Genomic DNA, 27708 nt, shown 5'->3' with positions numbered 1-27708 from the left:
TGCATCCCTGGGGGCTGAATGTCAGCCCCCCAGTGCTCATGTGAGGGAGGACAAGGCAGGACAGGGCTGGATAGAGCCTGGGAGCACTGGAACATCGTGTGCTGGGAGGCTGTTTGGATTAGAAACTCTCAGCGGATAAGTGGGCTGGATAAAATGCCAGGGAGGGGAGGGAATCAGTTTGCTGAACTCTAGTAATTGGACTCATCTGCAAGAGTTGGGTAAGCAAAGTGAGCTGTTCACGCTCAGCACAGGCGAAGAAAAGGAGCCAGCAGAGGAGAGCCAGCTGAGCCATGGGCAGCAGGAGCAGCAGGGCAGGCTGTCAGCTCAGCAGGGACTCTGAAGGCTGGGTGGGTGATGTGGGAAGAAGCAGCATTACTGCTGGGTGCCTAAGCCACTTGCAGAGCACAAGTGACTGAGTTAAGGAGGTCACAGTGCTTGGGTGTGGGGAACACAAAGCACAGTTTAAGGGGAAGGATGCACTAAGGTATCTTTGGTGTGACATGATTGCTCTTTGGAAAACCCATGCTCAAAGACCTGAGACTAAAACTAGTCAAGACTAAAGCTCTTGCGGTCACAGATGTAGAGGCAGGAATCAATCTGCTGAAGGGAGCCCAAACCAGTGTTTTCTGTGTGCTACAGAGGAGAAAGTAGGTCACTTAGTAAATGAAGGGGATGGAAATGATGAGCTGAACTGAGTGTGGAATGCATGTTTAAAACTCAAGCTTCCAGGGAAAGAAGACAAAAAGCCCAAACAAACAGCTGCTGATCAAATGCAGGTACGTGAATAGCTGGAAAGCTGAGCTCTGTGGCTTTTCAGGAGCACGCACTCATTGTCTGAGTCATCGGCAGTTTTGGCATGCTTGAAATTCACATCTGACGCTGCAGGTACCAGAGCACGTGTTCTGCTGGTCTTCACTGATGACTCTGGTAACAACTACCTCCTAAACTGGTCATCCTCAGGAAAGCCTGGCTGCCATAACTGCCTGGGTGGCCAAGGGGAAACAGGCAGGGATTGCTAAGGGGAATAACAGGATGGATTCAGTACCTCAGGTTAGCAAAGGATTTGGTGAAGCTCCCGGCTTGGCCGCCTGCATGTACGTGCGCTTGTCTCTGCCTGGAAAATGGCTGCTGTCTCATCCTCACGTCAGCACAGCACACACAGGCAGGCCAAGCCCATAGCCAGACCCTTGTGGTACCAATGGAGTCCACAATCCCTATGGAAAATGAGTAGGCGGTTCTGAATCTGGCCCAAGGACCGTCTCTCCTGCCAGCAAGTTTGTAATTTGTGCCCCCCTCCTTTTAGGAGCCTTAAAAATAGAGACCAAGGCTGGGAAGCCTGAAGATTTTTCTAGGGCTTGTTGTGGAAGCAGCCCAGGCTGGGCTGCCTCTTGCTCTTCCCAGCCCCTGGGAGAGGCATGGGAAGCTGGCGTCTAAACGCCTGCCCTGGATGTGGAGCCTCACTCGTCGGCTCATTCATCTATGGCAGTAGCCCAGGTCTCCCCTCGTGATACAGGCAGCTGGAGGCAGCTGGTTCAAAGGGCAGGCTGGTCAGGAAGAGGTGAGGGAAGTGTGGGAAGTCACTGCATGTCATGTAGGAAAACAATCTCTAGCGAGGGATGAGGGAGCATGATACAGAGCTGGGTGGGAGCTGTTGTCCTCAGCATTGCTATTAGTGTCCTGGACCTTCATACCCTGAAAAGGCATTGGCTGTTCTCGCTGCCACCAAAGGCACAAGTGCTCAGAAAGCTCAGTGGGACCACGCAGCTGTTTGCTGTGGCCCTGCCACCACTTGGAGGGTGCATGGCAGGCTGGGCCACCGGGGAGGTGCTGCTGTGGGCTCATCCCTCCGTGGCTTCAGAGAAGCCCCGGAGCAAAGCTGGTGTGGCTGCAGGAAGCCAGGCCCTTGGAGTGAGACAAAGTGCGGCCCGGACGCTTTGTGGTCACCAAGGGGTCCGTGACACCAGCAGTCTGGGCTGCTTCCTGGTCACCAGCCAGCTCCCCGCAGTTCCTCTGCTCACGCACTCCCGGAGCTGCAGCTGGCCCGGGCTCGCTTTGCTCATTGTCTGCTGCGGGTGATGGCAGCTATTCAGCAGCTGCCAGGTTTCAGGGAAAGGGAGAGATGAGCCACTCCTCCACCCACATTCTAGGAAAGCCTCTGGGATGAAGTCCTGCCGATACACACGTTCACTCTCCTCAGCAGGGAGAGTGTGCTGTGGAGTTTACGTCCCCGTCCTCTGCCCGCATCCCACATCCCCCCCTTATCAGGAGGAGTGATGCTGAGGAGCAGGGCTTGGAAGCAGCCCTGGCTGCTGCCCTGTCCCACACAATAGCAGAGTCTGCTACTCCCCGTCTCCTTGCCTGTTTGTCTTCCAGAGCCAGGCAGAGACTCGCCATCACTATTATTTTGCTTTGTGTCAATATTATGACAACTAAAAGCGGGAGAACTGCATCCACATGATAAGAGTCCAGAAGCTCTGGGCTGGGTGTGGATCGGGTTCCAGTTTGGCAGGGGAGAAAAGTGCCTGGCAGCCCCTGCCCACTGCCTGGGCTGGGAATGCTGGAGACGAGGGGCAGCAGCAGCAGAGCAGCAGCTGGTTTGTGCCTGTGTGCCTCTCTCTTCTCCATTCAGTGCTCACTGCCCTTTCCCCAGGGTAGATGAAACATGATAAATGTGCAGAATATGCTTGCTTCTCCGGTGGAAAAGTAACCTCTGTCTCTTTCCAGAGGAGAGGGCTGCTCTGCTCCTGCTGGGAGAATCTCACCCCTCCCACAGTTGCCATACCCTGTGCCTCCAGCCTGTGGGCCCAGACTGTTCTGTCTCTGCCCGTGGCAGAAGGTCGTGCACACGGCTGCACCAGTCCATCCTGCCCTCAGCCTTGTTCTTCCCAAGCACAGCACTCTACAGCTGCTGGAGAGAAATTCCTGCAGGTTTTCTGGGACTTGAAGATGCAGCTCCCACCCAGGGCTTCAGGAGAGGAACTTGGACAGAGCAGGGTGAGCTGTGCTGTGGTTATTATGTCTCTGCTTCCTGCTCTGGTCTCTCGGCACTTGGTGTGCATGGGGCTGTTGTTTAGGCACGGTAACTGTGCTTGCCGTCAGGGCTGCTGACAGAACGCTTACCTGAGGGTGCCCACGTATACTTGGGACTGTGGTGTGGCTCTCCAGTGCCTCACCCTGCTCCAGGGCTGTGCTTTTCTGCAAACAGCCGTGGCCTGGCCAGTCCCTGCAGCGTGGGGCTGCCCAGCCGCTGGCCACTGAGTGCTCAGCTGAGTGGCACTAGGTGTGCCAGTGCTGATCTGTTCCTGGAGCACTGGCTGCATGAGGGCCGTGCCTTCCCAGGGCTTGGGGCTGGCAGTCCCTGCCCCCATCAGGGATTTGTGTCTGAAAGCAGTACCCAGGCTTGCCAAGGATTCCCCTTGCCTGGGTTCTCTGCCTGGAGCGCTCTCAGGCAATCCCAGTGCACATGCCATGCCCCCCCAAAACTCGTGTCTGACCTAGGCCAGCCTGCAGTGCCCGTGACCCATGGGGACCAGACCCTGATGTCCCCAGGCATGGAGCTGGATGTCAGGTGCCTGCAGATTTGGTTGTGGGTCCCCAGGGAGGCTGAGCTCCCCTCCCCAGGAACCAAAACAAACAGCAGAGTTCCTGCCACGTGCGGCCGGGGCTGACTAAGGCCGGACGCTTCCGCCTGCCGCGGGCAGCAGTGGCCGGGGCTGTGAGCCACCACCATTGGGGTGCACAGCCCGGCCCATTTCCCCCTATTGTCAGCCTCCCCCTCAGCAAACACATCCCGCTGCACACCTGGGCTGGGAGAGGCACTGACGCCACCTCAGCCAGCCGCCAGCGACAGGGGATGCCGAGGGCATCTCCAAGTTGGAGCTGCTGCAGCACATCTCTGAGGAGTCCTTCAGGACCCAGGTGCCCAGGCAGGTTGTTTGCAAGCTGTTTCCTTGAGGAGCAACACTGACTGTTCAGGGGTCACTGGTGCCGCTCTGTTTGCCTGTAAGGGCACTGGAGAGTCCTGCATTTCTCAGAAATCAGCAGCAGTCTCCTGAGACAGAGGCCTGGGTTCCCTCTGTGCCAAGAAGCTGGAGCTGGGGATGCCCCAGCCAGACCAATCCCATCCTCATTCTCACTGTGGGGACACAAACTGCAGGTGATTGACCTGGTTTGTCTCAGTGCTAGCTATGGACTGGCTCACTGATAGTGGAGCTTAGGAGACTTTCTAAGAAGAGATCACAGAACCAGAGAAAGCAATCGAATGAAACAGTGAGGGTGACACATGGGGGCTCTGGGATGACAGGAAGGTGTGAGGAGCCTGGTGCCCTACATCCTCATGCCGCTTTGGCCTCAGGAGACCAGTCACAGTGCAGGACAGGGAGCTGCTGGCAGGGTTCTTGCCTACTGGGGTATAACACTGGAGGGTGACTGTGCCAGGCACTGGATTGTGGATGGTTTGGCCTTCCTTTGGTAGAAGCCTATAGCTTTGATGGGGCTGAGTCCTGTGTCCTAAGTAGCAGCAGAACAAAAACAATGAGGTGCCCTGAAGATTTCAGAGGTGTTCTCTGAGGGCTTCAGGGGTGACACAGGAGGTCCTGGCTACAGTCAGCTTAAGAATGAGGCAGGGACATGTTTTTGTTGGGTTCTTTCCACATGAGATGCCAAAGGTGGGATTTTGCAGGGGATAAGATGCCCGTGAGAGAACTCTGATGCTGAAATGGGGCCGTGGGGTTTTGCAGGGAAGAGCAGCTGCTTGCTCTGGACTCCTCCAGTGCTCAGGGGCAGCCAGGGGCCCTGCTCTTGCCCCTCACTCTGCAGGTGTAGGAGGCACGGAGGCAACCCTGTTCCCTGGCAGGGCTGTGCTGTGGCATGCTTGCAGCTGGGTGCCAGGGCTGGCCTTCCCCACCTGACAGCCAGGGCTCACCCACAGCAAGGACACACCATCACCAGCTCTGCGAGCAGGGCAGGGAGGTGGCACAGGCAGACAGCGGCATATTCGAGGTGATACTCTCAGTCAGCAGCCACTGCATGGGAGGCATTTGCTCTTTAAAGAAATGTCTCTATTTGCCCTACATCCCTGTCTGGTTCCTTGAGCTTCCTCTGTCCCTTGTTCCCAAAGTGCGTAACTCTGCTCCCCAGAGCCGAGTGGGAGGCAACATGAGGGACATGCTAGTGCATTTATAGCATCGACCTCCAGCCCTATCCTGCAGCTGGGGAAGGGCAAATTTGGCCCCCTGGGGAGGAGAATGGCAGAGGGGAAAGCAAGCAACTGTGACCCCAGCCAGCCTGATGTTTCTCCCATATGCAGGAGGATGTTGCTGATCACAGGTTACCGGTGTCCAAATATTATTTCTCTTCTCCTGTCTCTGTTCCACACTGCCTAGAAAGTGGATGCTCATCCCAGGAATGTAAACTCTGCCCAAGGCCTCTGAGGAAATAGCTTCAGACCAGGAACAGGACTGCACTCAGCAATTAAGGGCTGATCTCCCCAGCCACACAGCTCCTGGGGGAGAGCCCTTTGCTCCAGCGCCAGAGGCTGGCCTTGTGTCTGAGGTGGCCCCAAGGGACCTTCCTGCAAGGACAGGCATGAGGCCCCGTGTGGTCACGGTCTTTGCAATAACAGGATTCTGTCTGTCCAGTGAGTTGGCAGCAGCTGCTGCTCAGGGCAGCCTCTGCTCTCGGGTGGGAGGAAATGCTCTCTTCACCCCATCTCACAACTATCCCTGGGGAAGTGGGGAGGGGGTCCCCTGTCCCAGGAGGGTCTGTAGGGTGGCAGAGGGAGAGCACAGGCATGCTCCAGTCATCACACTAAGGATGTTGCCTGCTCTTTGCCGCCCAGCCAGGACAGTGGAGTGTGTACAGGCACTGAATGCCGCCGCTGCAGCCCCCGGCAGCTGCGGAGTTGGTGCTGTGCCGCTGAGTGATGAACTGCAGCACACCCTCCCCGCGGTGGGGCTGGGATTTTTGTGTGCTTATCTCTGCAGCATCTCCATGCTAATTTGCCAGGCCTTGCTCCAGCAGCTTTGTCACACACTCAGCGGTACCAATGCCTAGAAGCTCCTGACTGAGCCCAGCTCCAGCTGGCGCCTGAGTCACTGCCACTTGCATGGCCCAGCGGGGCTCGGGACAGGCGGCTGGCATGTCCTGTATCCCCTGGGGACAGATCCTACAGGGCTGGGAGCGGATTGCTGCCATCCTCATGCTGCTGGGACAGACCTCACATAGTGTTGGGTAGGAAAGCCCTGAAGCAGCCTTCCCACTCTCCCAGGAGGACAGAAACGTGAATCCTGGCACGGACACAGAGCCCGTTATTTCCCTGGGACCTGCAGCCCACGGGGGATCGTGTTGCCTGTTGGCATCTCATCACACCTCCCATAGTTCCAGCTTCCCTGGCCTCTGGGGCTTAAAAATAGAACAGAAAAGGCCACAGAGCTCCTTTGGGTTGGCAGCAGGGTTTGACCCCAGACCTGCTGTGCACCCTTCCCTCCCGAGCTGTAGACCAGACGCGGGATGCTGTCCCTGAGGCTAGGCAGGGCTGGAAACCCTCTGACAGGGGTCCAAAGGCTGATGGAACGCGCACGGGGCAGCTTGAGGGGAAGGGGTGGATGGAAACGGGATGTCTGAGTGGGAGCAGGGCATCAGTAGAGGAATGAAGAGAATGGGTGTGAAAGGGCCAGTTGTATGGGAGCAGGGGAGCCAGGTGGGCACAGACTGAGTGGATGGGCAGGGAGCAGGGAAAACAGCAAGCCGAGAAGCCCGACACAACCCCGGTGGATCTCGCCGGCCGGGGATTCACCGGGCACGGGTCGGTGAATAGAAGCTCCGGGGCAGCCCGATGGAGTGATGGCCGGGGGCTGCGCGGGGCCGCTGGAGGAGGGGACTCCGCCGCGCCCGGGAGCACCGGCCGTCCCCGCGGCCGCCGGGGCCGGGCACCTGCTCCCGCCCCGCGGCGGGGCCGGGGCGGGGCAGCGGCGGGGCGGTGGCGGTGAAATACGGCGGCGGAGCGGGGCGCTCTCCCATGGCCCGGCGGCGGCGGAGGCGGCACGGCGGGGCCGGTGGCCCGGCGGGGGGGCGGCATGCCGGGGGCGGCAGGGCGGTAGTGGCGGAGCCGAGTCTGTACCGGGGCGGCGGGAGCGGCGATGCGGCTGCTCGGCGCCTTCCTGCGGTTGTTGGTGGCCGGGACGCTGGGGGCACCGCCCGCCCCGGTGAGAGCCGAGGGGTGGAGAGGGTCGGGGCAAGGGCAGCCTGGGCCCCCAGTGCCCTGCCCGGGGTGGCCGGGACAGCTCCTCCCGGTGCTGGGTGGGGGGCGGCGGCGGGTCGCCTCGTGCCGCCCCTCCAGAGCTCGCCTTTCCTTCCCCGCAGGCCCCGGAGGAACGGGGGACCGCCAGCACGGAGTCACACGGTGAGTTGGCAGTGGGAGCTCCGGTGCCCCGGCTCGGAGGGGGCAGCAACACAGGGAGGGCTTCGCACAAGGTCAGGGCGCGCTGGGTACCACCCGGGGCTGAGTTACCTCCTGAGTCCCGTGATGACAACCGGAGAGGCAGCGGGGACTCTTCCGAAACTCGGAGCAGCCTGATTCCCCCCGCCCGCCTCGGGCACCGGGCACCGCCGCGGGCCGGAGCGGAGCGCAGCCCAGTCCCGACTGCCGCCCCTCCGGTGCCGGCATGCGGGGTCCCGGGTGGGAGCGCTCCGCTTCAGCTCTCCCTGCTGGAAAGCCCCAGGGCACGGCTGTCCGGCCGAGCGAGGTGCGAGGAGCGGGGGAGCCCCTGCGCGGCGGAGGTGGGGGTGAGCTGAGTGCCTGGGCAGGAGACGGAGCTGGCGGATAGAGGGAGAAAGGGCCTGTCGGAGTGGCTGTGTAAGCCCCCGCACAGTGCGGGTGTACAGGACGGACTTACTGGGAGCACAAGGTGGTCCTTTGCTTCCCTGTGCTCCGTGATGGCTGCAGGACCCCCCCGCGGCTGCTGCACCTGCCCCGACAGCGGCCCGGCTGGGCTCTGCCTCTCTGGGCGCTTCCTTAGAGTCCCTGTCCCTTTCTCTTGCAGTCCTGACCTTTCGGGAGATCTGGAATCGTAGTTTCTGCCGGCCTCTGGAGCAGCTGGTGGACGTCATCACCGAATTCCCTAACGAGGTGGAGTACATTTTCCGACCCTCCTGCGTCTCCCTGCAGCGCTGTGGAGGCTGTTGTGGGGACGAGGGTCTCCGCTGCGTCCCCGTGGAGACAAGCACGGTCACCCTGCAGGTACGTGCTGCTGCTGCGGGGCCGGGGCTGTGCGGGAGAGCTGGAGGGCTGCTCACCAAGCGCCGGTGACCTTGCAGCTTTGCATCCTTTTTGTAGCAGTGTGGCTTGCAAGGAGAGGACTTAAAACTGCCCAAATGCATGCCGGGCCAGTAGGGTCCCTCTGCCTGCTCTTTGGGCTTGCCCCTGAGGTCAGGCGTCACTCCTGGTGGTACTGGCCTCACTCCCTCCTTCCCAGACTTCTCTCTGTGTGGTCTGTCTTGCTCGTTGCTGCCATTTTTCATGACCTTTCCAGTCCTGTGGTGGGGCTGGGGGGTGTTCCAGTTGCCCGTGACTGCCTGCAAAGTAGGTATTGCCCTTGAATCAAAGGGAGGAGTGAGGCTCTCCTGTATCAGGTGATGCTTGGGGTGGTGCTGACAGTGAATGCCCCCACAGTGGGGCATGGTGAGCATGAAGGGCTGAGCCAACTGTGTTTTCAGTCACCACTGTGTGAGCTGTGAGATGTGGGGTGGGAGATCCTGGGACGTTTGACTCTTCCCCATGTACCAGGAAGCTCTTGCACTGAGCTGCCAGAGACCAACCTGCTGATGCTGCAGGGACCAGGGAAAAGCTCTGCTTTGCCATGGATGATGGACTTGGGAATGCCTGCAATAAATCACCGGTGATTTTGGTCTCTCTGAGGATGAAAATGTGTCGGAAGGCAGGATGGCAGTTTCCAAAATCTCTTGGCTGAGGTGGATCAAAAGCCTGGTGTGAACAGGAGGCAGCTCCCCAATCACAGATCTCCCTCTATGGGAGGGATCCTGCTGCTGTGTACAGGGTGGAAATTCCAGACACTTCTGCAGGGGGTACTTTGGATCACATTGGATTACACTAATGATGAACATACTCTATGAGGCCCTTGGATGTCCAGCCTGAACTTCAGGCTGGGCTGTGACCTGTGACAGGGCAAATCCTGTACTCCTGGACTGAGGAGGCCCTGTGGTACTGATGCCAGTGAATTCCAACTCAGTGCTATAGGAAAGGGGTCCAGGAGGAGGCAGCAGTGATGGGATTGGTCTGAAAAATATGGCCATGGGGATATTTCTGTCAGAGAAGAGAGGTGTGCAAAGGGGTCAGATACGTGAAAGCTTTCCAGTAAGGCAGAGACTGAAAAAAAATTTTCAAAGGCTGGGAAATCCCAAGACCACGGGACTTAAATGAAAGCCCTGAAGACATGGGGCGGCACTAGCCGAGCCTCCCAAGCTGCTGGGGCAGCTGGGCCTGGCCAGTACTGCCTACGTGTGGAGGTGGAGTCTCTGTTGTTGGAGGTCCCGAGGAACAGGTTAGACATGCATCTTCCCAAGAGCCTGGGGTGGCAAGGCAGTGGTGCAGGAGCCCTTCCAGCCCCCTCCTGCCACTGCCTGAGAAGTAACCTTTGCTCTTCTTTCAGCTCCTGAAGATAAAGCCAAACGGGGAGGCACCCTATGTGGAGATGGCGTTCACCGAGCACAAGCAGTGCGAGTGCAGGTAGGGACTCCTGGGTGCAACCCTGCCAGCTCACTCTGTGTGTGGAACAGGGATGCCCTGTGGGAATCCTGGCTGTGCTGGGACCCCTTCTTGCTGTCTTTGCACTAGGGTTTGCTGGTGCTTGTGGCCCTTGTTCAGCTGCAGGCTGCACCACATCTCTGCACTGCTCCCTGCAGAGGAGGGGGCACATGCTGCTGTGAAGAAAGGTCAGGCACCATGCATCATCTGCAGGGCTGTGCTCCCCATCCCTGCAGCTGCCTTGGCATGCCTGGTATATGCTCCTTCAGCCAGAGGATCTGCCTGTGGGTAATGGAGCAAGGCTGGTGGCTCTGAGGCAGGTATTTGGTGTGTGACAGCACATCCAAGGTGGTGGCTCAGCAGGGAGCTTCATGGCTTGGCATGCCTGAGTGTGACCGTGGCTCAAAAAGAAAGCTCAACACCTGAGTCTTTGACCACCATTTAAGGGAGGCTCCCCCATACAGACCTAGGGGTACAGCAGAGGTTTACATCCAAGACAACAAATGCATGCTTAAAACGTGCAGTGCCAGCCTGGCACAGACCTGGATGTGCAGCACCAACCTGCCACAGACTCCTGGCACCTAGTCAACCCCATGGGGTGCTCACTGTGTCCCAAAAGTGGTGAAAACCTGGGCAGGATGGGGACTCTGCCTGAGGACTGCAGTGCTGTGGGAGCAGCTCTGATGCTGCCTGCAGCTGCTCATTGCCATAGAGACTCCAGCATTGCCTGCATGGGGGGTCCTGGTAATCAATCTTCATCATGATCCAGAGTGACTTAGTATTGCGAAAACTGGGGGATGAGTGTCCTGCTGGGCAGCCATTAGACATGATCCTTGCCTGGAAGAAGATCCTGAGGATTCCCAGATTGGTATTCCCCTGCAGTTTTATGAGCAGCTGTACTGGAGCAGACCCAGCTCCACAGAGTCTCTGTCTGGGATGTCTGTCAGTAGATGCAGAAGGGGGAGTGGGAAGAAGCAGATGTGTTCCTCGCCTCCTCTCCTTCCAGCTATTTCCCATGCAGGGAATTTCCTAAGCCTTTTGTGGTTTTCCTGCCTAGGGTAACTCCCAGGGGATCTCCTGTGAGCACTTGTGCAGGCTGCCTTCTGCAGCAGTTTTTGGCTTCTTCCTAATCCGCTTTCCACACCTGTACGTTGCTCCCTTTTGTAGTTAATGTAGGCGTGGCAGACGTCCTGGCTGTGACCCCTGTGGGGGGGGATGTCATGGCTGAGAACCCACCACTGAGACTTTGCAGCAAATCCCCCATGTTTGTTACTCAGGATGTTGCACCTTGTTTAACTATGAGATGTGAAAGCTGTCACTGAGAGCAGCTAGGACTGAACTTGCCCTCCCCAGCCTCACTGGCAAAATGTCACATCCCCAGGGTAGTCCCCCAAGCTGAGCAGCCCCTGAGCTGTCTCTGCCTTCTCTCTGCCTGCTGCAATCGACTCCTGACTGAGGAGCTGGTCCAGTCAAGAGAAGAGATATTGTGTTTGCTTTAAACATGAATGATAACAGGTAGATTGGGCTGTGCACTGGGGCATGTCAGTGGGCCAGCTCCTCCAGCTCAACACGCAGCACTGCCCAACAACCACTTCTCTCTGTCATTTTTCCCTCTCTGCAGGCCTCGGCAGGACCTGATGAGGTTGGGAAGGTAAGTGACATCAGGGGCATTGCTACTGGCTGGGATTGTGGGTCTCAGCTCCCACACATCAGCCTTTCTTCTGGTACTTTCCTTTTGAAGGAGGAGGTCCAAGGGCCGAGGTAAGAGAAGACAAGACAAGAAGGGACGGAAAGACTGTGAACTGTAAGTGAGCAGGGGCAGGTATGGGTGGTGTCTTCTTGGTTAATTTTCTTAGGATGAGTGTCTTCATGAAGCAGTTAGAGCTTTACTGACACTGAGCAGTGAAAGGTTTGTCCATAGATTTCCAGTTTCAGCCTCCTTTTGTCCTCCAGCTGTGTCCTTACTGCTGTCCTTGACTGATTGTTGTTTGGGTTACTCTACTCTTTCCGTCTTTTATGTCACTTTCTCAAACTCCTTGCTGTAACAGACTGGACTCATTGTGGGCACTTTTGAGGTATGACACCTGTGGCTAGCACTTTCCTCTAGCATTTCCCCCTTTTGTCTGAAGCCCGCTCTTGGGGGTCAAGCTAGCACCAGCCCCTTCGGCATCACTCCTCCCCATGAAGAGGCTGCCTGCAGTCCCTACCCCTGCAGCTCAGTGTCAGAGGGGCCAGGCACAAAGAAGGGGATGCAGAGCAGGTGAGCCTCCCATGCTGGCAGTGCTCACCCCATGCCACGCTGTCTTTGCAGGTGTGGCACACCACGCAGGTAGCCTCTGCCCTGCCCCCAGCCTCGCTCCTGCCACCTGGATTTGAGCCAGCTAACTTTGCCCCTGCGTGGGGGGCTTGTGGAGTCACGTCCCTCCAAGCTGCAGTGGGGAGCAGGACTCCAGCATGGAAGAGCTGACTGTACTCTTGCTTGGCCCTGGTGGGAACACAGCCTGGAACCAAGGACTCCCTTGCCCCATCTGCCCCATTGGCAGCAAGCAAAAAGGACTTGTGACCAAGCCTGGGGCTGAAGATGAGGAGCTCAAGCAGTGTGTTGGTGTTTGAGAACATTCTGGGGACAATGAGGAGCCGAGCTGGTGGATGTGCTGCTGGAACTGGCTGGGGAAGACAGCATGATGTGGGAGTGAGTGGAGATGGCTCACAGGGCTGCACCTGCAAAACTTCTCTGTCCTGCCAGTGCTCTGCAGCTGGGGAGGAAGGAAATCTGGGGCAGGCAAGGCGGTAGGGCTGCATCCGTCCCAGCTTTGGCATGGGGCAGCCCAGGCAGGTGCCAGGGAGCTTGCCTGGGAAGCTGTCCTGGTTGGGAACAGAAGGGAACTTGGACTCCTGTTGTATCACAGCTACATCCCAGCTTTGCCCTGCTGAATAAAAGCTGGTCAGACATGGGAGCTGGCAGCTCCTGTCTGCTTTCCAGCAAGGCAGGGAACTTCCCCATGGACACCCACTCAGGCTGGAGGAGGGCAGTGACCCAGGGTTTGTCCCCATCACTGATCCTGCAGCACCAAGGGGCTGCCCTTGGTGTGATGCTGGAGATGGGCAACCAGCAGGTTGCTCCCTGGGCTGGGGGCTATCCATGTGCTGGAGTTCAGTTGGGCACCCTTGGGCGAGCTGCCCTTCCCCTCCACACCACAGTGTGGGACTGGTACCTCTCCCTGTTCACCACACCCATCCTGTTCTCACCCCAGTCCAAATATCTGGCTCAGTGTCCTGTTCTCCCTGGCAGGGCTGATGCAAAGTTTAGGGCAGTGGAGGGCAGGCTGCCCACTCAGGAAATACCCCACCAAGGGTCATTTACCTGGCATGGGGACAGGCTGGCCTGGGGCCCCCTTTCCTTACTGGGAATACCCTCAGGCTATAAGGAGCTGGTAGCCCTCATCGAGGTGGCTGTTTGCTGCTTTCTCCACTCAGCTGGGTCTCTGTCCAGGTCTAAGGAGAAGCCACAGCTCCTGGTTTTCCATGCTTTAAACAGTTCTCCTGGGGCTCTTCCTGTCCCCATTTCCACCACTGCTGCAGGGGGTCTGGGGCTGTCTGCCAAATGCATCCCATGCTGATCTGTGCAAGCTGTATCCTGGAGCAGTGCAGGTAGCTGGAAACCCCAGGGCGAGTTGGCACCTGCATAGTTGTGGGGCACTCCTGGCACGGGGTTAAAACAAAATCAAGAGTCATTCTTGAAATCTTCAAATAGAAGACTGGAGGGCAAGATCTGCAAAGGCTTCAAGGTTACCCTTAAATGACGTGACCTGTGGTTTATTCTGCTCTGAGGAATAAGGGTGGAGCCTAATGCAGCAAGAATTGGGGTCCAAGGTAGCTTCCTCCCACATCTGCCAGGGCTGCCTGTAACAGGGTTTACGTTATGATTCTTTAAGCCATAATGCTGGTGTTGCCTGAGGCTGGCACAAGGACATGGGGACAGGGCAGATCCCTGTCAGGGGAAGCTGGAGGTGGGTGTTGAGGTGATGTGAACCTGCAGACTGCCACCATGTAGCAGGGAATGGACTGTGGGAGTTGTAACCGTGCAGCTGGGCACATCCTTCAGGAGCTTGCTGGATTCCCTTTTGGATCCCATTTCCAGGCCATTTCCAGTATCCTGGAGCACAGCCTACATGGGCTTTGCCTCAAAAACAGCCCATGAAGTTCCTCCTTCACTACCTCACAGATGAGGGGAACTCGCCTCTCCCCTTCCCATATCGCTCAAAGTCTGTGTGGACCATGTGGTGGCCTGGTATACACAGGCTTTCCCTATCACTGTGTGTCATTTCTGCCTGGCTGGTTTTGCTCTGAGGCCAAGGAGAACCATGTGCAGCACTTGAGGATGTATGTGATGGTTTCTGTATTGTTTTTAATATCCTGGTAGTATTAAATGTTTAAAAAAGGAAGTTACATAAATCAAAATATGTTAATTAATAAAAATAAGTTTATGAAGACTGATGATTAGGATTAAAACAAATTCAAGCACACTAACACACAGTGGCTTTTCCAAACAATTCCTGGTGTCACCTCTTTGGCTGCTGCCTGGCACTGAGATATTCCAGGCAGCTCTGCCCATCAGACATGGCAGGGCCAGGCACCTGCCTTGCACAGACTCCTGTGTTTCTTCTCTCCCTCCATCACCTGAGCTGCCTGGGTGCTGTGTGTGGCCTTGTCCCCTGCTCCTCCCATGGCACGGGGTGTTGGACAGCAAGAATGTGACTCCTGGGAGGGATGTGGCTGTCCCACTGCAGCTGTGATGAGCAGGGCATCATACAGCACTTACACAAGAGGTTTGGGAGCTGCATCTTCAGCTGTCAGGGCTCCCTCCAGCTCCATGGAGGTGACAGGAACCCAATGAACCCTAGCTCTGAAGTCCCTGTGACTGCTGCAGGCATCACACGCCCAGGGAAAGCTCCTTTTCCCATCCCTGCCAGAGGGGAGAGCCCTAAGACCCTCCTCATCCCAGGGTGGCAGTGACTCCCAGCAGGACACCACAGCCAATGGAGATATAAAGATCAGGATGGGGGACTGCTGCTCTGATGGGGAGAGAGGGCTTCCTGACTTCAGGGCTTGTGTTCAATGTTTCCCCTCAAGGGGACCAACCACTGTCTGCCTGTCCCTCCTCTGTGTGGTTCCAGTTGTAGCTTTTTTATACCACTCTACTCCTGGCAGCCCTCCTTGGCCACAGCAGACATGTGAGCACTCTGGGCAGCAACATCTACAGACCCCCATGTCCCCCAGGCACTGCAGTGCGGGGCTGCAGGGGGAGACTGGTGCCCTTGTAAAGGGACCCTGACATATCCCAGCCCCAAAGCCAGCAGCATCCACCATGGACAGGCAGAAAACATGTTCCAGCTGCAGTGCTCCCAAATCCCTCATCCTTTACCTGCCTGTGTACGTCTTGCAGAGAGGCAGCTGTCCCACAGAGCCCAGGAGCAGCACACCGCTGGGTTATCAGCGTCCCTGGGTTCCCTGCATCTTCCAGCCTCACAGGGCAAAGGTTTGTTTAATAAGGCTTTAGGAGCCAGAGCTGCAGTGAGATGGTTTAGGAGGATAGTTATAGGGAGACAAAATATAAAGTGGCCTTATGCACCAGGAACAAAATTTTACAATTTTTGGAAAGTAACTGTAAAGGTGATGTGGGGACTGGCCCAGAGATATAGCATCTTTGCTGTTAAAACTTCCCTGTTTACTTCTGGTCTCCCTGAGCAAATGATGCCATCAGAGCTCTGCCACCCAGCAGCATCTCCTGGCCATGCCTGTGCAGTTCTCCCACGTCTCCATGCAAATAAAGAATCACTGAGGTCCTAACTTCTTGACTGTGACTTGCAAGTCTTTTGCACCCTCACAAAGTTTGGCAAAATCCTGCCTGTTGAAGCCAGTGATATTTGCAATCTCAGCATATTTTAAGCTTTTGCCAGCTCTCATGTGTCAATTTCAGCCTGTGAGAAAAAAGGCAGCTCTCACTCCTCTCCCTGTTATTTGTCTGTGCTGGTTTTGCTTTGGCAGTTCCCACTTCCCAGCAAGGACCACAAGCTCTTTAACAGGTTAATCTAAAAGTAATCTCCCAAATTTAATGTACTCTGTCCAGCACTGACATGCAAACCTGGAAGCCCACAGGTAAAGGCAGTTGTGCCTCAGGGCTGGTACAAGTCTTCTTCCCTTGCAAGGCTTTTCCTCACAGGAACATCCCTGAGGCGCTTCCTGCTGATGCCTTCGGCTCTCTCTCTTCTGGCCACTTCAGAGGTATTTGATGAAGAACTTAACTGAGTTACCTGAGTACCTGAGTACCCTCCTGGCAACTCCTCACATCTCCCTCAATATCCCATCACCTCAATATCCAAACCACTCTATAGATACATTGTGCTGGATTTTGTGGTTTTCCTGTGCTCTGTCCTCTCCAGGTCCACACAGATCTGCTGAAGCCAGGCAGGTGAGTCGTGCCAGCAGCACCCCTGTTCTCATCCCTGGTTCTCCTTCAAGGAGGAGCCTCCAGTCTCTGGTGGGAAATAAAAGACCTCAGAGACTGTGAGATATAAATAGGTTAGGCAGAAAAAACTGGTCTCTGTTAGGCAGCGGTTGGAAAAGGAACCTGGAAGCATTTTGAGGAGAAACCAGAGAATCAAGCACACCGATCATGTTTGGGCATTGAGCTGTCTTACAAAGCAGATGGCTTTGCATCTGCCTAGGCCTGCCCTCTGAGGCACACTTAATACCTTCATACAGCCAAAGAGATGGTCTTTGTAAGAGAGGCAGTGTTTGGCTGCTGGATGCTGAGCTGAGCTGTGGGCACAGGCTCTGCTGTCCTGTTCTGTTGTTAACAGGCTGGGCTGTGCAAAAAAGCTACCATGGGGACCTGAGCCTGGGGAGATCCCCTCCAAGTGTGTGCAGGGTGTGAAGTAACCACAGGTCTGCCACAAACTGGTTCCCCCTCTGCCAGTCCCACAGCAAGTACCAGGCCCAGCAGGGGCTGAACAGTGTGACTGACCAGGCTGGTGTGGCTGTAATGGTACAGCACAGGGCAGCTCCTGACAAAAAGGAAACCCCCATCTTAGCATCATTTCCTATTGCAATGGGACACGTGCATAGGCTAGCAAGGGATGGGCAAAGATGCAGGAGCTTCCCTCTTCCAAACAATCTCAGCACAGTTTTTCTAAGGGTATTCCTTAGATTTCATTCCAGCCCTCCTCCCTTTGCAGGGGCCCTGCCATGCCTGTGGTAAGGCAGTTATTTAACCTGGGATCCCTCAGACACAGCAAACCAGTTGGCCAGCTGGTAGTAACCACTTGGGCACTCCTGGTTCAGCAAATCTCCTTTGCTAATAGCTGCAGTGATCTAGCAGACCCTGCAAGGCCTCCTGGCCTTCCAAGCAAAAGCCAGGCCAGGAGGGCAGGAATACATGTTTTTATGATAAAGCGAAGACTGGTATTTTCCACATACAAAGCATGTTAACCACCAGCTGGGATCTCGATTATGCTGTCACTTCGTTGCACCTTAATGCATTTGTGGTGATGCTCCCTGTGGTGCATATTCGGAATAAATTTGTAAAACCCAAGGAGTCTGTAAGAGCTGGTAGAAGGGCTAGCTGAGACCCCAGTGTCAGGGCCAACGGCACAAACTTGAAAGAGGAAATTGGGAAGAGCCAGGGGTACTCTGGGCTGGCCATGATGAAGTGACGAGGACACCCACCACCTTAACTGTGGCAGTGGGGAGCTGCTGGAATGGGTGCACCTGTCGGGCCAACGGCAGAGACAAAGGCTAACTAAAACACAGCTAATTACGCCTTATGGGAGGAGGGAAACGCGGCGGCAAAAGGCATCACTTAATGAACGGGAGCTTGGTTAATTAAGAGCAATTAGTGGTGAATAAGGATGACAATAAAGCAAGTGGAGCGACGGCGCTCAGCGCGCTTTAACGGAGAGGTGGAGCGCCTGCCTCGGGCGGGGGCGGGACCCCGGCGGGGGGACCCGGCACGGACCCCGCGGGGGGCGATGGTGATGATGATGATGATGATGATGATGATGATGATGATGATGATCTCATCCGCGGCCAATCAGCACAGCCCGCCCCCGCCGCGCCCCTGCCGCTCCGCCCGGCGGCGCCGGGGGATGCTGGCGGCCGCCCGTCCCAGGTGCGGCACCGCGGGGGCGGCGGGGCCGGGGGCCGTGCCGGGGGGGCCGTGCCGGTGAGCGAAGGGCCCGAGGCGTGCGTCGCTCCCCGGCGGAGCCCGCAGCCCCGCTGGCGGTGTCCCGGCGGCGCGGGGCCATGAGCCGGGCGGAGGCCGAGCCCTGCTCCCGGGCGCTGGCGCAGGCCCGAGTGTACCTGGGGCAGCTGCGGGGCCGCGTGGTGCCGGCCGGGCCCGAGGGCGGCGGGCGCCGCGATTACCTGGTGGAGGCGGCGCGGCAGCTGCGGCTGGCGCTGGAGCGGGACGTCAGCGAGGACTATGAGGAGGCCTTCAACCACTACCAGAACGGCGTGGACGTGCTGCTCCGCGGCGTGCAGGGTGTGTGTGCGGCCTCCCGGGGCATCCCCTCCGGGGACACCAGCCAGGGAACCAGGGCATTCTTATCGGGAGTCCCGTGAGGGGCCAAGGTATCCCTGCAGGGAGAATGACAAGGAGACGGGAAAATCCCTCTAGGGAGTGTGTTGCGGGCACGGAGGCAGGGAGTGCATCCCTACCGGGAGGAGGGTGGGAGGGCTGGGGCATCCCCCTGGGGACTGTGGCCAGTCCCCCTGGGCCGAGCCGGGCCCCTCACAGCCGCCCTTTGCACCCACCGCAGTTGACCCCAACAAGGAGCGCCGGGAGGCCGTGAAAAGGAAGATCACCCAGTACCTGCGGCGCGCCGAGGAAATCTTCAATTGCCACCTGCAGCGGGCGGCGGGGGGCGGCAGCAACACCGCCACGGTGAGGGGCTGGCCTGGGGCCGCGGGTCTGCGGCGCTGGGAAACGGGGTGGGGGCGCGGACACGCAGATAAAACAACCCCAGTGGTCCTCCTTGTCTGCCTCGGCCGGATGCCACACTAAGATGGTGTAGAGAAAAAGGCAGGCACACCACGCTGCCGAGTGTGCTGGCCTGCCAGTGGATAAAGGAGCCGAGGGGGCGCTTCCAGGACCCCACGCTCCAAAGCGTGTATGCTTAGCTTGCTGCCACCATAGTGGGTGTGGACATTTTTGTGGAGGCTGAAGCCACCGCAGGGAATCACCCTGTCAAATGTTAAAAATCTTCCTATCTCTCACCGTTTCCATCTGTATGGAAAGTAAAGGCAATGACTGCTTTCTGCATTGTGGGAAGGAGGTGGTTAAAGAAGGGAGCAGGGAGTGAGGCAGGGCAAGGTCAGAGCCTAGTGGGAAGAATGCAGGGAGAAAGACTACCATCCACACAGATCCCCTTAATGTTGAAACAGTCTAGGTCTAGCTTAAAATTTTGTGATTTTTACCTCTGCTGCAAGTGCAAGTTTTCCCAAAAAAGTTTAGAAATGCAGGGGTTGGCCAAGGAAATGGTCCAGCTGATACCACAAGTGAATCATGGCCTTTGGAGTGTTGTCTCTGCATGCTGACCAGCTGAGCAGTATTGCTGCCTCGTCTGGAAAATGCGGGGACTTTTTACACCCACTGTAATGGACAAGTGCATTTCTAGGTCCTACATCCTCTTCTCTTATCATCTTGCAGGGCTACAGCAGCCTACGCTTCCGGCCGATCAGGACACTGAGCTCAGCAGTGGAGAACCTGAGACGGTGTAAGGTTGTGGGAGTGATTGATAAGGTAATGACTACACCTGGAGACGGGGGCTGAGGCTGAGGCTGGGGCTGGATCAAAGGGAGCATAAGCTGGAGGGTCCTAGCAGCTGGAATGGGGGTGCCAGCCCTCAGCACATTCATCAAGCAACGTTGGGGTATCCATCTACACCATTCCCACCCAGAAATATTAATAGGAGAGGGCTCAAGACCCCTTAAGGAGTTAATTGGGAAATCTGTTAATGTCCCCATTACTTTTGCTTACCAGACCTCCCAAGACATTTACAGGGAGGTTTATGCATCTTGTCCTTTCCCACATATGCAACTGTGTTTGATGCCCAGGTGCCACAATGGTGGACTCCTGTGGATAATCTAGATTTCAGCAGAAGCTGAACTATCTGGATGAATAAGCTAATTAGAAATTCATTATCTTGGAGTGAAGATGCCAGGCTTACTGTATCCACACACACATGGTACATTTCTCTCTGCTGCTGTTCACACAACTCAGTTTGTCAGGACTGATGTGATCCTCCTGTCCTTCTGAGGCCTAGATTTGAGCCCAGAAAGAGCACTGTGAAACCCTTCAGTGTGAAGGAAGTAAAACAGGCATGGGAGCCACCTCTTGGTTTAATTAATTTCCTGCTTCTTGGCTGCATGGCTATCTCCTTGCCAATAACCTGTGCTTTGTCTTTCAGGAGTAGGGGTCTGAGCCTCACAAAACTCTTCCAATTGGGTGGGAGTTAGTTTCAGTTCCAGAGTTGAGTCCCTTGGGTCATTCCTGTAGGCTGTGTGTTGGGTCACCACTTCTGACCAGTACTGTGTATACTGTCCCAGGTGCAGATTGTCCAGGATCCAGCCACTGGTGAGACCTTTATACTCAAGGTGGGTGTTTTCAGTTTCATCTGCCTGCTTCTCCCTCTCAGGCTGGGGCCACCTTGTCCAAGCTGATGGCTGGGGCAGACGAGAGGATAAAAAATAGCAGCTCTCAGAGGCTGGACAAAGTTCATGGTTCAAAAATCTTCTGGCTGTCTCAGCTATCCTCTGTGATCAGAAGGGAAGTGGTTCTCCTTGGTCAGCTGTTTCTCTGACTTCTAACACTTCAAGCCTGTGTTAAACTGGGTCAGCCCCTGAAACGGGTTGTGAGGTGTGCTCAGTACAAGTCCTAGAGTATTTTTCAGTGCCTTTGGAACTAACAATGAAGTACTTCAATAACTGGATAAGGAGAATCTGGCATGAGAGGGAGAAGCATCATTTCCAGGGGAAGAGGAGAAAGGGCTGGGATGGCAGGTTCATCCCTGAAAGGGAGCAGGGTGGTTGCAGAGGAATCGCTGCTCTGGAGCAGCTGTGGCCTCTGGGTCCCACAGTGCAGATGGGGAGGGCCCTACCTTGGCAGAGCTTTGCAGAGTGCTGCCTTATCCCAGCTGGCTGCTGGGGACTGACAGATTCCATATGAGCCGCAAGTTTGTGCAGACTGGGGAGCTCCATCATGGGTGACGTGGCGGAAGGCACACTCCTGTCTGTCTGGCTCCAGCCCTGCCAGGTGCTAGGCTGCACAGAGTCCAAGTCCTACTGTGCTGTAGCACCCATCTACCTGTACCTCCTCAGAGCCTCCCCAAATCCCACGTTGAGACCCGTGAGCGACAGACCATCATCCCTCATGGGGTCCCCTTCATGGTCAAGCTGTTGTGCTACTATGTGAGTGAGGACTCCATCTTCCTCCACCTGGAGCACGTGCAGGGTGAGTGAGGACAGCCTTGCCTCCCATCTGTGAAGCATCCTGGTTCATCCCTAACTGTCCTGTCTTTAAAATCTGAAGTATGTTTCTCCTCTTGTTTTGGGACTGTTTTTTTATAGTGATAGCGTAAGCTGTCTTCTTCATAGAAGGCTGATGGGTACCAGGGCTTGAAGGCTTAGTGAACAGAGCTGCTCAGCTGTGAATTGCAGAGGTTTGATCAGAACTGGCAGGGGACGTAACCTAGAAATGGGCCTAAGGAGACCTACAAGGAAAAAGAGGTTGTGTGTGGGTGGGTGTGTTATGTGGAAACCAGCCTTAGACTTCAGAGAGATGAGCCACTGGGCCTCATGGGAGGGAGCAGTCATGCCTTTAGGTGATGAGGTTGATGTGATCCAGCGTCTTGAAAAGAAAAACTTCATTTTTCTGGCATTGTCTGACCATAACAAGAATGTGATGGAGAAGGAAAATTAAGAGATGTAGTTCACCTGAATGTTGTAGAACAAAACAATCTTTTGACAAGAACTTTATATTTGTTTTTTTTTTTTTGGTGTGTTACAAAAGGTCGCACCAGATTTTGGGATCATACCCAAGAGAGGAGGTGGAAAATTAGGGCATAAAGGGCAATGAGCATACTGGGGTTTGGGTATGTCAAGGAGTCATACTTGAGGTTGTCCCAGGTCCTGGTGAAGAAGTATGACAAGGTGGAGACTTGCCCCACAAAGCTTATTTACTCTCTGCTGGTTGAATGGATGTGTAGTGAGCAGCAGCTGGAGTCCAGTAATGACAAATGGAGGCTGAGGTGTGTTGGAGAGCAGGCTCAACTCCTTGTGCATTGCTATAGGATAAGTACACAGAAAGAAGCCAGCACTGAATGTAGTGAGGCTGGGAAGCCCTGGCAATATGCTGTGGGCTCCAGGGTTTGCTGCTCTGGCTCATTGCTGACCCATGGCCTCATGCCATGCTGTGGGAGCTCTCTGGAATTTCTGTCACACAGGAAGGAAAGGCTTTCAGGGGAAAGTGGGAATAGCAGTGGGATCAGGAGCATTTGTGAATATGTGGCTTGTCTGTGACATGGAAGTGGCAGAGGTGGGATCAAGGAGACTGTGCAGAATGGGGAGAGGGCTGCTAGGAGGAGGGAATGGGGCTTAGGTGTGCCAGGTCCTAGGGAAGTTGTGGCATTGGGCATGGTGTGCTTGTAGGGCCGGGGTGTATTCTGCATGGACTTGAGCTTTGCTGCTGGGGAGATGAGTGATGCTCAGTCACGATACCACTGTGTGAGCCTTGGCCTGGGCCTGAATGGGCCATGTCGACAGTGGGGGAATGAGGGATATAGAAGGGATACTTTCTGCCTCATCACTTGTTCTCCTTTCTGCTTTCCAGGGGAGACACTGTGGTCTCACCTCCGCTCCAAGTATTGTGTCCAGCAGGACTGTGCCAATTCAAACACCATTCAGGCCCTGAGGGACCATGGCACAGAGGATGGTGTGGGAAACTCCCAGGGTGGCAGCCAAGTATCCATCCTCCCTGTTTGGACAGGCAGTGGCCTCCTAGGTGCTGTGAACTACCGAGTATTGGGAAACACTGATGCCTCACTACCGCAGGAGCAGTCCCCTGGCCCCACAGACTCTGGCTCAGGAAACCACTGCCAGCTTCTCCTGGCTCCTGCTGGTGGCAGGGTGGCTGCACCTGGAGGACAGGATCTGAGTGTGACGCAGACTGTGTCTGGTGTTGTGGACCATTTTTCACCAGCCTCAGACAAATGCCCTGGCCACCTTGCCAGCCAGGGCCTGGTTGTCTACCCATGGAATGATCTAACCAGCAGCACAGGCTGCATCTCTGAGAGAACAGCCTCCCAACAAGGCCCTAGGCTTCCCCAGGGGTTTGTCCCTGTACCAAAGACTGTGAGAGGGGGCCAGCCAGGGGCAGGGGAACTGCCGACTCAGAAAGTGTCTGAGGCCTCCCAGGCTCAGCCCCTCCTGACCTTGGGTGAGAGGCAGCTTCCTGCAGGAGTTGCCCTGTCCAGCTCTGGCAAACCCAGTGTGCCTGACCCAGCCGTGTGGGAGCCCTCGTGGGGAGCAAGCCTGACCTCTGGCCGGCTCAGCAAACAGCCACCACCAGGACAATGCAGGGTTTTGGCTTCCCATGGGAACATCCGGAGAGCCTGGGCTGTAAAGGAAGAGCAGGTGCAGCTGTGGGCAGCAGAAATCCTCCTGGCCTTAGAGGGACTCCACCAACAGGGTGTATTGTGCTGTGACCTCAACCCCAGGAACCTGCTGCTTGATACAGCTGGTAGGTAATGCCCCATGCTGCTGCCCCAAGGAGGAGGAAATTGGTCTCCCATCTGGGAGACTTCTGCTTGCCCCATTTCCAGAAGATGTGGACTTTCTTGTGTTTGCTTTGGAGGAGGGTGGGAGTCTGGGAAGGTCTGTTTTTTCTGAAATTGTAAGTGTGATGATTCACTTAGGTTTTCCAAGTAATTATTACAAGAGATGGCTCTGCAGCAGGAGAGTCAAGGGCCATAGCCACAGAAATGCATTGCCCCTGCTCCCATGTGGGGGTTGGCTGCCTCAGAAATCCTGACCTCAGCTGAGACCAGGGGAGCTGTGCCTGAGGTTAGCAGGACTAGTGGGTTAGTTTTCCCCTGCTTATAGTAACTGCCTGCTGGGGATGTTCTGGAGCCATGCCATCCCTCTAAGACATGGGTATTGCTGTCAGTGCAAGTCCCTGCTCAGCTGGCAACATCTGGGACAAACTAGAGAGCTACAAATTGCTTAAGAAAAGAAAAATGCAGAGAGATTTGGAAGGAGAAAGCTAATCTTCCCCTTTAAAACCTACTGATTTCCTCAACACAGCCTGCACTGAGACCTGTGAGCTTGGTGCTCACCTAAGCAGTCTCACCTGCTGGGCACCTTGGGCAAGCACTGGGAGGTCAGCAGGGGAGAGGTGGGGGGTGTGGTGCCAGGGGATGCTCAGTGCCTCTGTGTGTTCAGGGCATGACAGGGACCCAGTGCACTGGTTCCCAGTGGCAGGGATATGGCTTCATGCCAAAGTCTTCTTGTCCTAACCTTCCTGCTTTTGACTCTGGTGCCGCTCTGCAGGTCATGTCCGTCTCACCTTCTTTGGCCAGTGGACAGAGGTGGAGCCCCAGTACTGCAGCCAGGCACGAGAAGAGCTGTACAGCGCTCCAGGTAATGGATGTGTCCCATGGCTTCTCCAGCTCTCTGCCCAGTGGCACCAACTGGAGAGAGGGGGCTTCTGCAGGCAGCGAGATGTGCCCAGCACTGTGGCCACTGGTGCTCCCTGCCTCCAGCTCTAACCCCTCTCTGTGTCTTTCTGCAGAAGTGGGGGGGATCACGGAGCCCACTGAAGCAGCTGACTGCTGGAGCTTTGGCTCTCTCTTGTATGAGTTGCTGACAGGAGTGGTAAGAGGCTGAGAAGCTATGCAAGGACAGGGGAGGAGAAGGCTCAATGGCTGCCTTCTGTATAGGGCTGGGAGGGTGCCTTGCCCTGCTGGCACCTCAGTTCTTGGCCAGGTTCCTTCAGATGTGATTCCCAGTGCCTGTGCCTGGTCTCTGGGTGTTAAGGGCCCTGGCTTTTAAATGCTGGTGTGTAGGCCTGGGGTTTATGTGGCAATGAAGACTCAACAGGGTGCTCCTCTCCTCCTGGATGCCTCTGTTTACCATCACCCTCTATCTCCTGCAGCCACTCTCACAAAACCATCCATCAGGGATTCAGCCTCACACCCAGCTGCATCTGCCAGAGGGCCTCAGCCTGGCTGCGACATCGCTGCTCACTGAGGTGAGTGGCTTGGGTGAATGGGAGGGAGAATGGGACTAGAGGTTGGGGAAAGGCAGGTTCCAGTCTGGGTACATTTTCCAGTGTCCCCCATTTCCCCATCTTCCTTTCCCACTGCTTTTCTCTGCAGCTCCTGCAGTACAATCCAAAACAGCGCTTGGGCTCTGGAGGAGGTGGCATAACAAAGCTGAAGTCTCACTCCTTCTTCAGCACAGTCCCATGGAACAAGCTGGTGGGCTAGGCAGGCTGTCCTTCCCCCAAGGAGCTGGGCCCTGAGCTGCTTCCCTGGCAGTTGTGACCCCAGGTGGCACAGGCAGCACTGCCTGCTGGGGAAGGCTTGCCTCAAAGGCGGCCCTGAGGTGGGGTACACATGAGGTTTTGCAGCCTTACATGTCCTTCTGTCTCTGCTTCTGTTTGTTGGCATCTCCAAAGAGGAGGCATCATGCTGGGCCAGGTTGTCTTCTCCAGGTCCTCTCTGGTGGGAAAAGGAACCTGGGTGCCCACCTCTGGGAAGTGGTGGTGTTCCCCTTCTTGGGGCATCCCTTCCTCAGTTCAGCACCTTGCCCTGGAACTCCCTGTGTTTTTTATCTCTGCTGCTACCACAGTGACTCCCCTGCTCTGTTACTTTTTGTGGCTTTCAAATGCAGCCCCTCTGGGCCCTGCTGGCTGGAGCCCAAGCCCGTGGTCTCTGCCCTTCCCTGAATGCATGTGTGTGTGGGTCATCCCTGCTGCAGGGGTGACACAAGGAGCCCTCTGCTCTTCTCCCCCTTGCCCTCTGAAAAAAATAAACTATTCAGTATCACTTAGAGAAGTGTCCTTTTGTTTCTGAGCTGCACCAGCCAGGTGTAGGCCAAGCCTGATAAGTGACAGAGAGCACCAAATCTGTTTGTGAAACCTGCCTCAGAGCTCTGGGTTGGTGTCACCCCCAGCCAGCAGCAGCCTGCAGCCAAACCCCAGAAGGTGGCACTGAATGCCTGGCCTTCTGCCCCGTGCTCCTGCCTGCCCCACAGCACCTCAGGTCTGCATGGCTGCTTCCAGCCTTTCGGCATTGTTGTATGTTGTGGCTCCAGCCTTCCTTTCCACTGGCAGGACAGCAGCCATGCTTTGAACATGGGCATCCTTGATAGGCAACACAGTGAGGATTTGAAGGGGTGAACACTGAGAGGCAGCACAGAGGGAAGAAGGCCAAGTGTACAAACTCTGGATTAAAGGAAAAGCAGCACAAACAGGTGTGTCTGCTGACAGCCTGAAGTGGAGGATGCTGTGCTCAGCTGTGCAAGTCAAAGCCACAGGCTGAAGGATGAGCTCACAATGGCAGTGGTGCAGTTCTGGCCCTCCTCTCCCAGCACCCCCTCACACTGCTCACTTCCCTCCCACAGTAAGGAATTACTGGTACCAGCAGCACGTCTCTGTGGCCAGCTGCTTCCAGCTCCTGCTTGCACTCAGCAGAAAAGACACCCTCCCAGGCAGCAGCAGGTGTGCTTGCCCACCAGAGGGAAGCAGAGCTCTAGAGAAACTCATCTCCTACAGCAGCAAAGGTATGGACACCTCAATTGCTGTGCAGAAACTGGAGGACTGAGCAAGGAGCTGACCACTACTGCCACAGAAGGCCAGAGAGCAGGAGCAGCTAAGCCTGGGGCTTTTCTTCACCATGGCAGTTCACACTGGCTGAACCCTCCAGCTGCAGCCTTGCACACCTGTGTACCAGCTCCCTAGTCCTGTGATTCAGAGGAGGTTCAGGAAGGACCCCGTGTCCAAAGCCACGGCATGGCATCTTGCAACTCAGTGCCATGGGTGTCACCCAAGAGTCAAAAAGAAGTTTCAAGCACTACCCTCTTACAGCATACCTTGACAGGGCAGATTAAATAAAGCAGTTTGCTAAACTGCATAATTTTAAGACCTTGATTGTATATTCCTTTCCCAGTTGGTGCAAAGGCCTCATTTATTGCAGCTCCAGACAGAATAAAGGCTTCCCCAGGCTTATATACAAAGTGAAGGTGGACCCTCTGTATCCTAAACCAGCAGAGAGGCTGAGTGCAAGCAGCAGTTTTTAATCAAAACCTTCTCTTCCACGCAACTTATTTGTGCAAGCATTAGACTCTCTACCCTTCCCAGAACAAGGAAGTTTTTTCTGCTTGCCCTAACCTACCTTAGCCAGGGCCAGAAAAAAAAGCTGACTCTGCACTCTGTTTTTGTCCTTAGCTGCCAGGAAAATGCAGGCACCACTACTAGGAACTGCTCTCCCTTTCATCCACATGGCAGCTGTGAGTCCAATCATTTTCTGTTAGAAGGGACTGCCCTCTTCACCTGTGGCTGGGAAGAGTGAACCATCTCTGAAGCTCATGTCAGAGCTGGGAAAACCCTGCCATGATCCAGGAAAGATTCTGTTTTGTCCCAACAAGGTCTGCTTCTTGGGGAAACACCCAGCATCACAGCCAGCTTCCACTGTTCCTTGTTCTTGTTTCCTTTCTCCCTCTTCAACAGTCTTTTCCACACCTGCATGAACTACAACTCTCCCCTGCTGCAGCAGTAAAAACTTCTGAAAAACTTTATGAGCCTGTCCCAAGTCTCCCTCTTGGCCATCATGCCCTTTAGCTAACACTGGGAATTCCTCACCATCTGTAACAGTTCTATTGCTAGA

At 55.8% G+C, this 27708-nt stretch overlaps 2 protein-coding genes across 3 annotated transcripts; both read left to right on the top strand.

Annotated features, from left to right (window-relative positions):
- Positions 1-7074: 7074 nt before the first annotated feature.
- PGF (placental growth factor) lies at positions 7075-14287 on the top strand. Of its 2 annotated transcripts, none has more exons than XM_014249722.2 (7): positions 7075-7205; positions 7363-7402; positions 8043-8239; positions 9669-9745; positions 11385-11414; positions 11505-11524; positions 12075-14287. In XM_014249722.2, the coding sequence occupies exons 1-7, from the start codon at positions 7140-7142 to the stop codon at positions 12137-12139; spliced, it is 495 nt and encodes a 164-aa protein (XP_014105197.2). In that variant the 5' UTR covers positions 7075-7139; the 3' UTR covers positions 12140-14287. The 2 variants fall into 2 exon arrangements, with proteins under 2 accessions (XP_014105197.2, XP_005520461.1); XM_005520404.3 differs by having other exon boundaries at positions 11505-11567.
- A 3764-nt stretch (positions 14288-18051) lies between these two features.
- Positions 18052-25878, top strand: RPS6KL1 (ribosomal protein S6 kinase like 1). Its single transcript, XM_005520405.3, has 10 exons — positions 18052-18305; positions 18583-18707; positions 19473-19565; positions 20372-20419; positions 21143-21275; positions 22653-23561; positions 24371-24460; positions 24612-24694; positions 24975-25070; positions 25198-25878. Exons 1-10 carry the CDS (start codon positions 18068-18070, stop codon positions 25306-25308), a joined length of 1926 nt encoding a protein of 641 aa, XP_005520462.2. The 5' UTR covers positions 18052-18067; the 3' UTR covers positions 25309-25878.
- The last annotated feature ends 1830 nt before the right edge of the window (positions 25879-27708 follow it).

The sequence above is a fragment of the Pseudopodoces humilis genome, chromosome 7 (assembly GCF_049639895.1).
Source record: "Pseudopodoces humilis isolate 2021_Gansu_Grassland_sample_001 chromosome 7, ASM4963989v1, whole genome shotgun sequence".
NCBI lineage: Eukaryota > Metazoa > Chordata > Aves > Passeriformes > Paridae > Pseudopodoces > Pseudopodoces humilis.
Note: the sequence above shows the minus strand (reverse complement) of the source record. Positions and strands in the feature narration are given on the sequence as shown.

Excerpts from the sequence above, each read along its gene's own strand:
- PGF (XM_014249722.2), top strand. The coding sequence starts at position 7,140 with ATGCGGCTGCTCGGCGCCTTCCTGCGGTTGTTGGTGGCCGGGACGCTG. Across the intron at positions 7,206-7,362 it reads TGGGGGCACCGCCCGCCCCG|GCCCCGGAGGAACGGGGGAC; the intron begins GTGAGAGCCGAG and ends CCTTCCCCGCAG. Across the intron at positions 11,525-12,074 it reads GAGGAGGTCCAAGGGCCGAG|GTGTGGCACACCACGCAGGT; the intron begins GTAAGAGAAGAC and ends CTGTCTTTGCAG.
- RPS6KL1 (XM_005520405.3), top strand. The coding sequence starts at position 18,068 with ATGAGCCGGGCGGAGGCCGAGCCCTGCTCCCGGGCGCTGGCGCAGGCC. Across the intron at positions 18,708-19,472 it reads GCGGCAGCAACACCGCCACG|GGCTACAGCAGCCTACGCTT; the intron begins GTGAGGGGCTGG and ends ATCATCTTGCAG. Across the intron at positions 24,461-24,611 it reads AGAGCTGTACAGCGCTCCAG|AAGTGGGGGGGATCACGGAG; the intron begins GTAATGGATGTG and ends GTCTTTCTGCAG.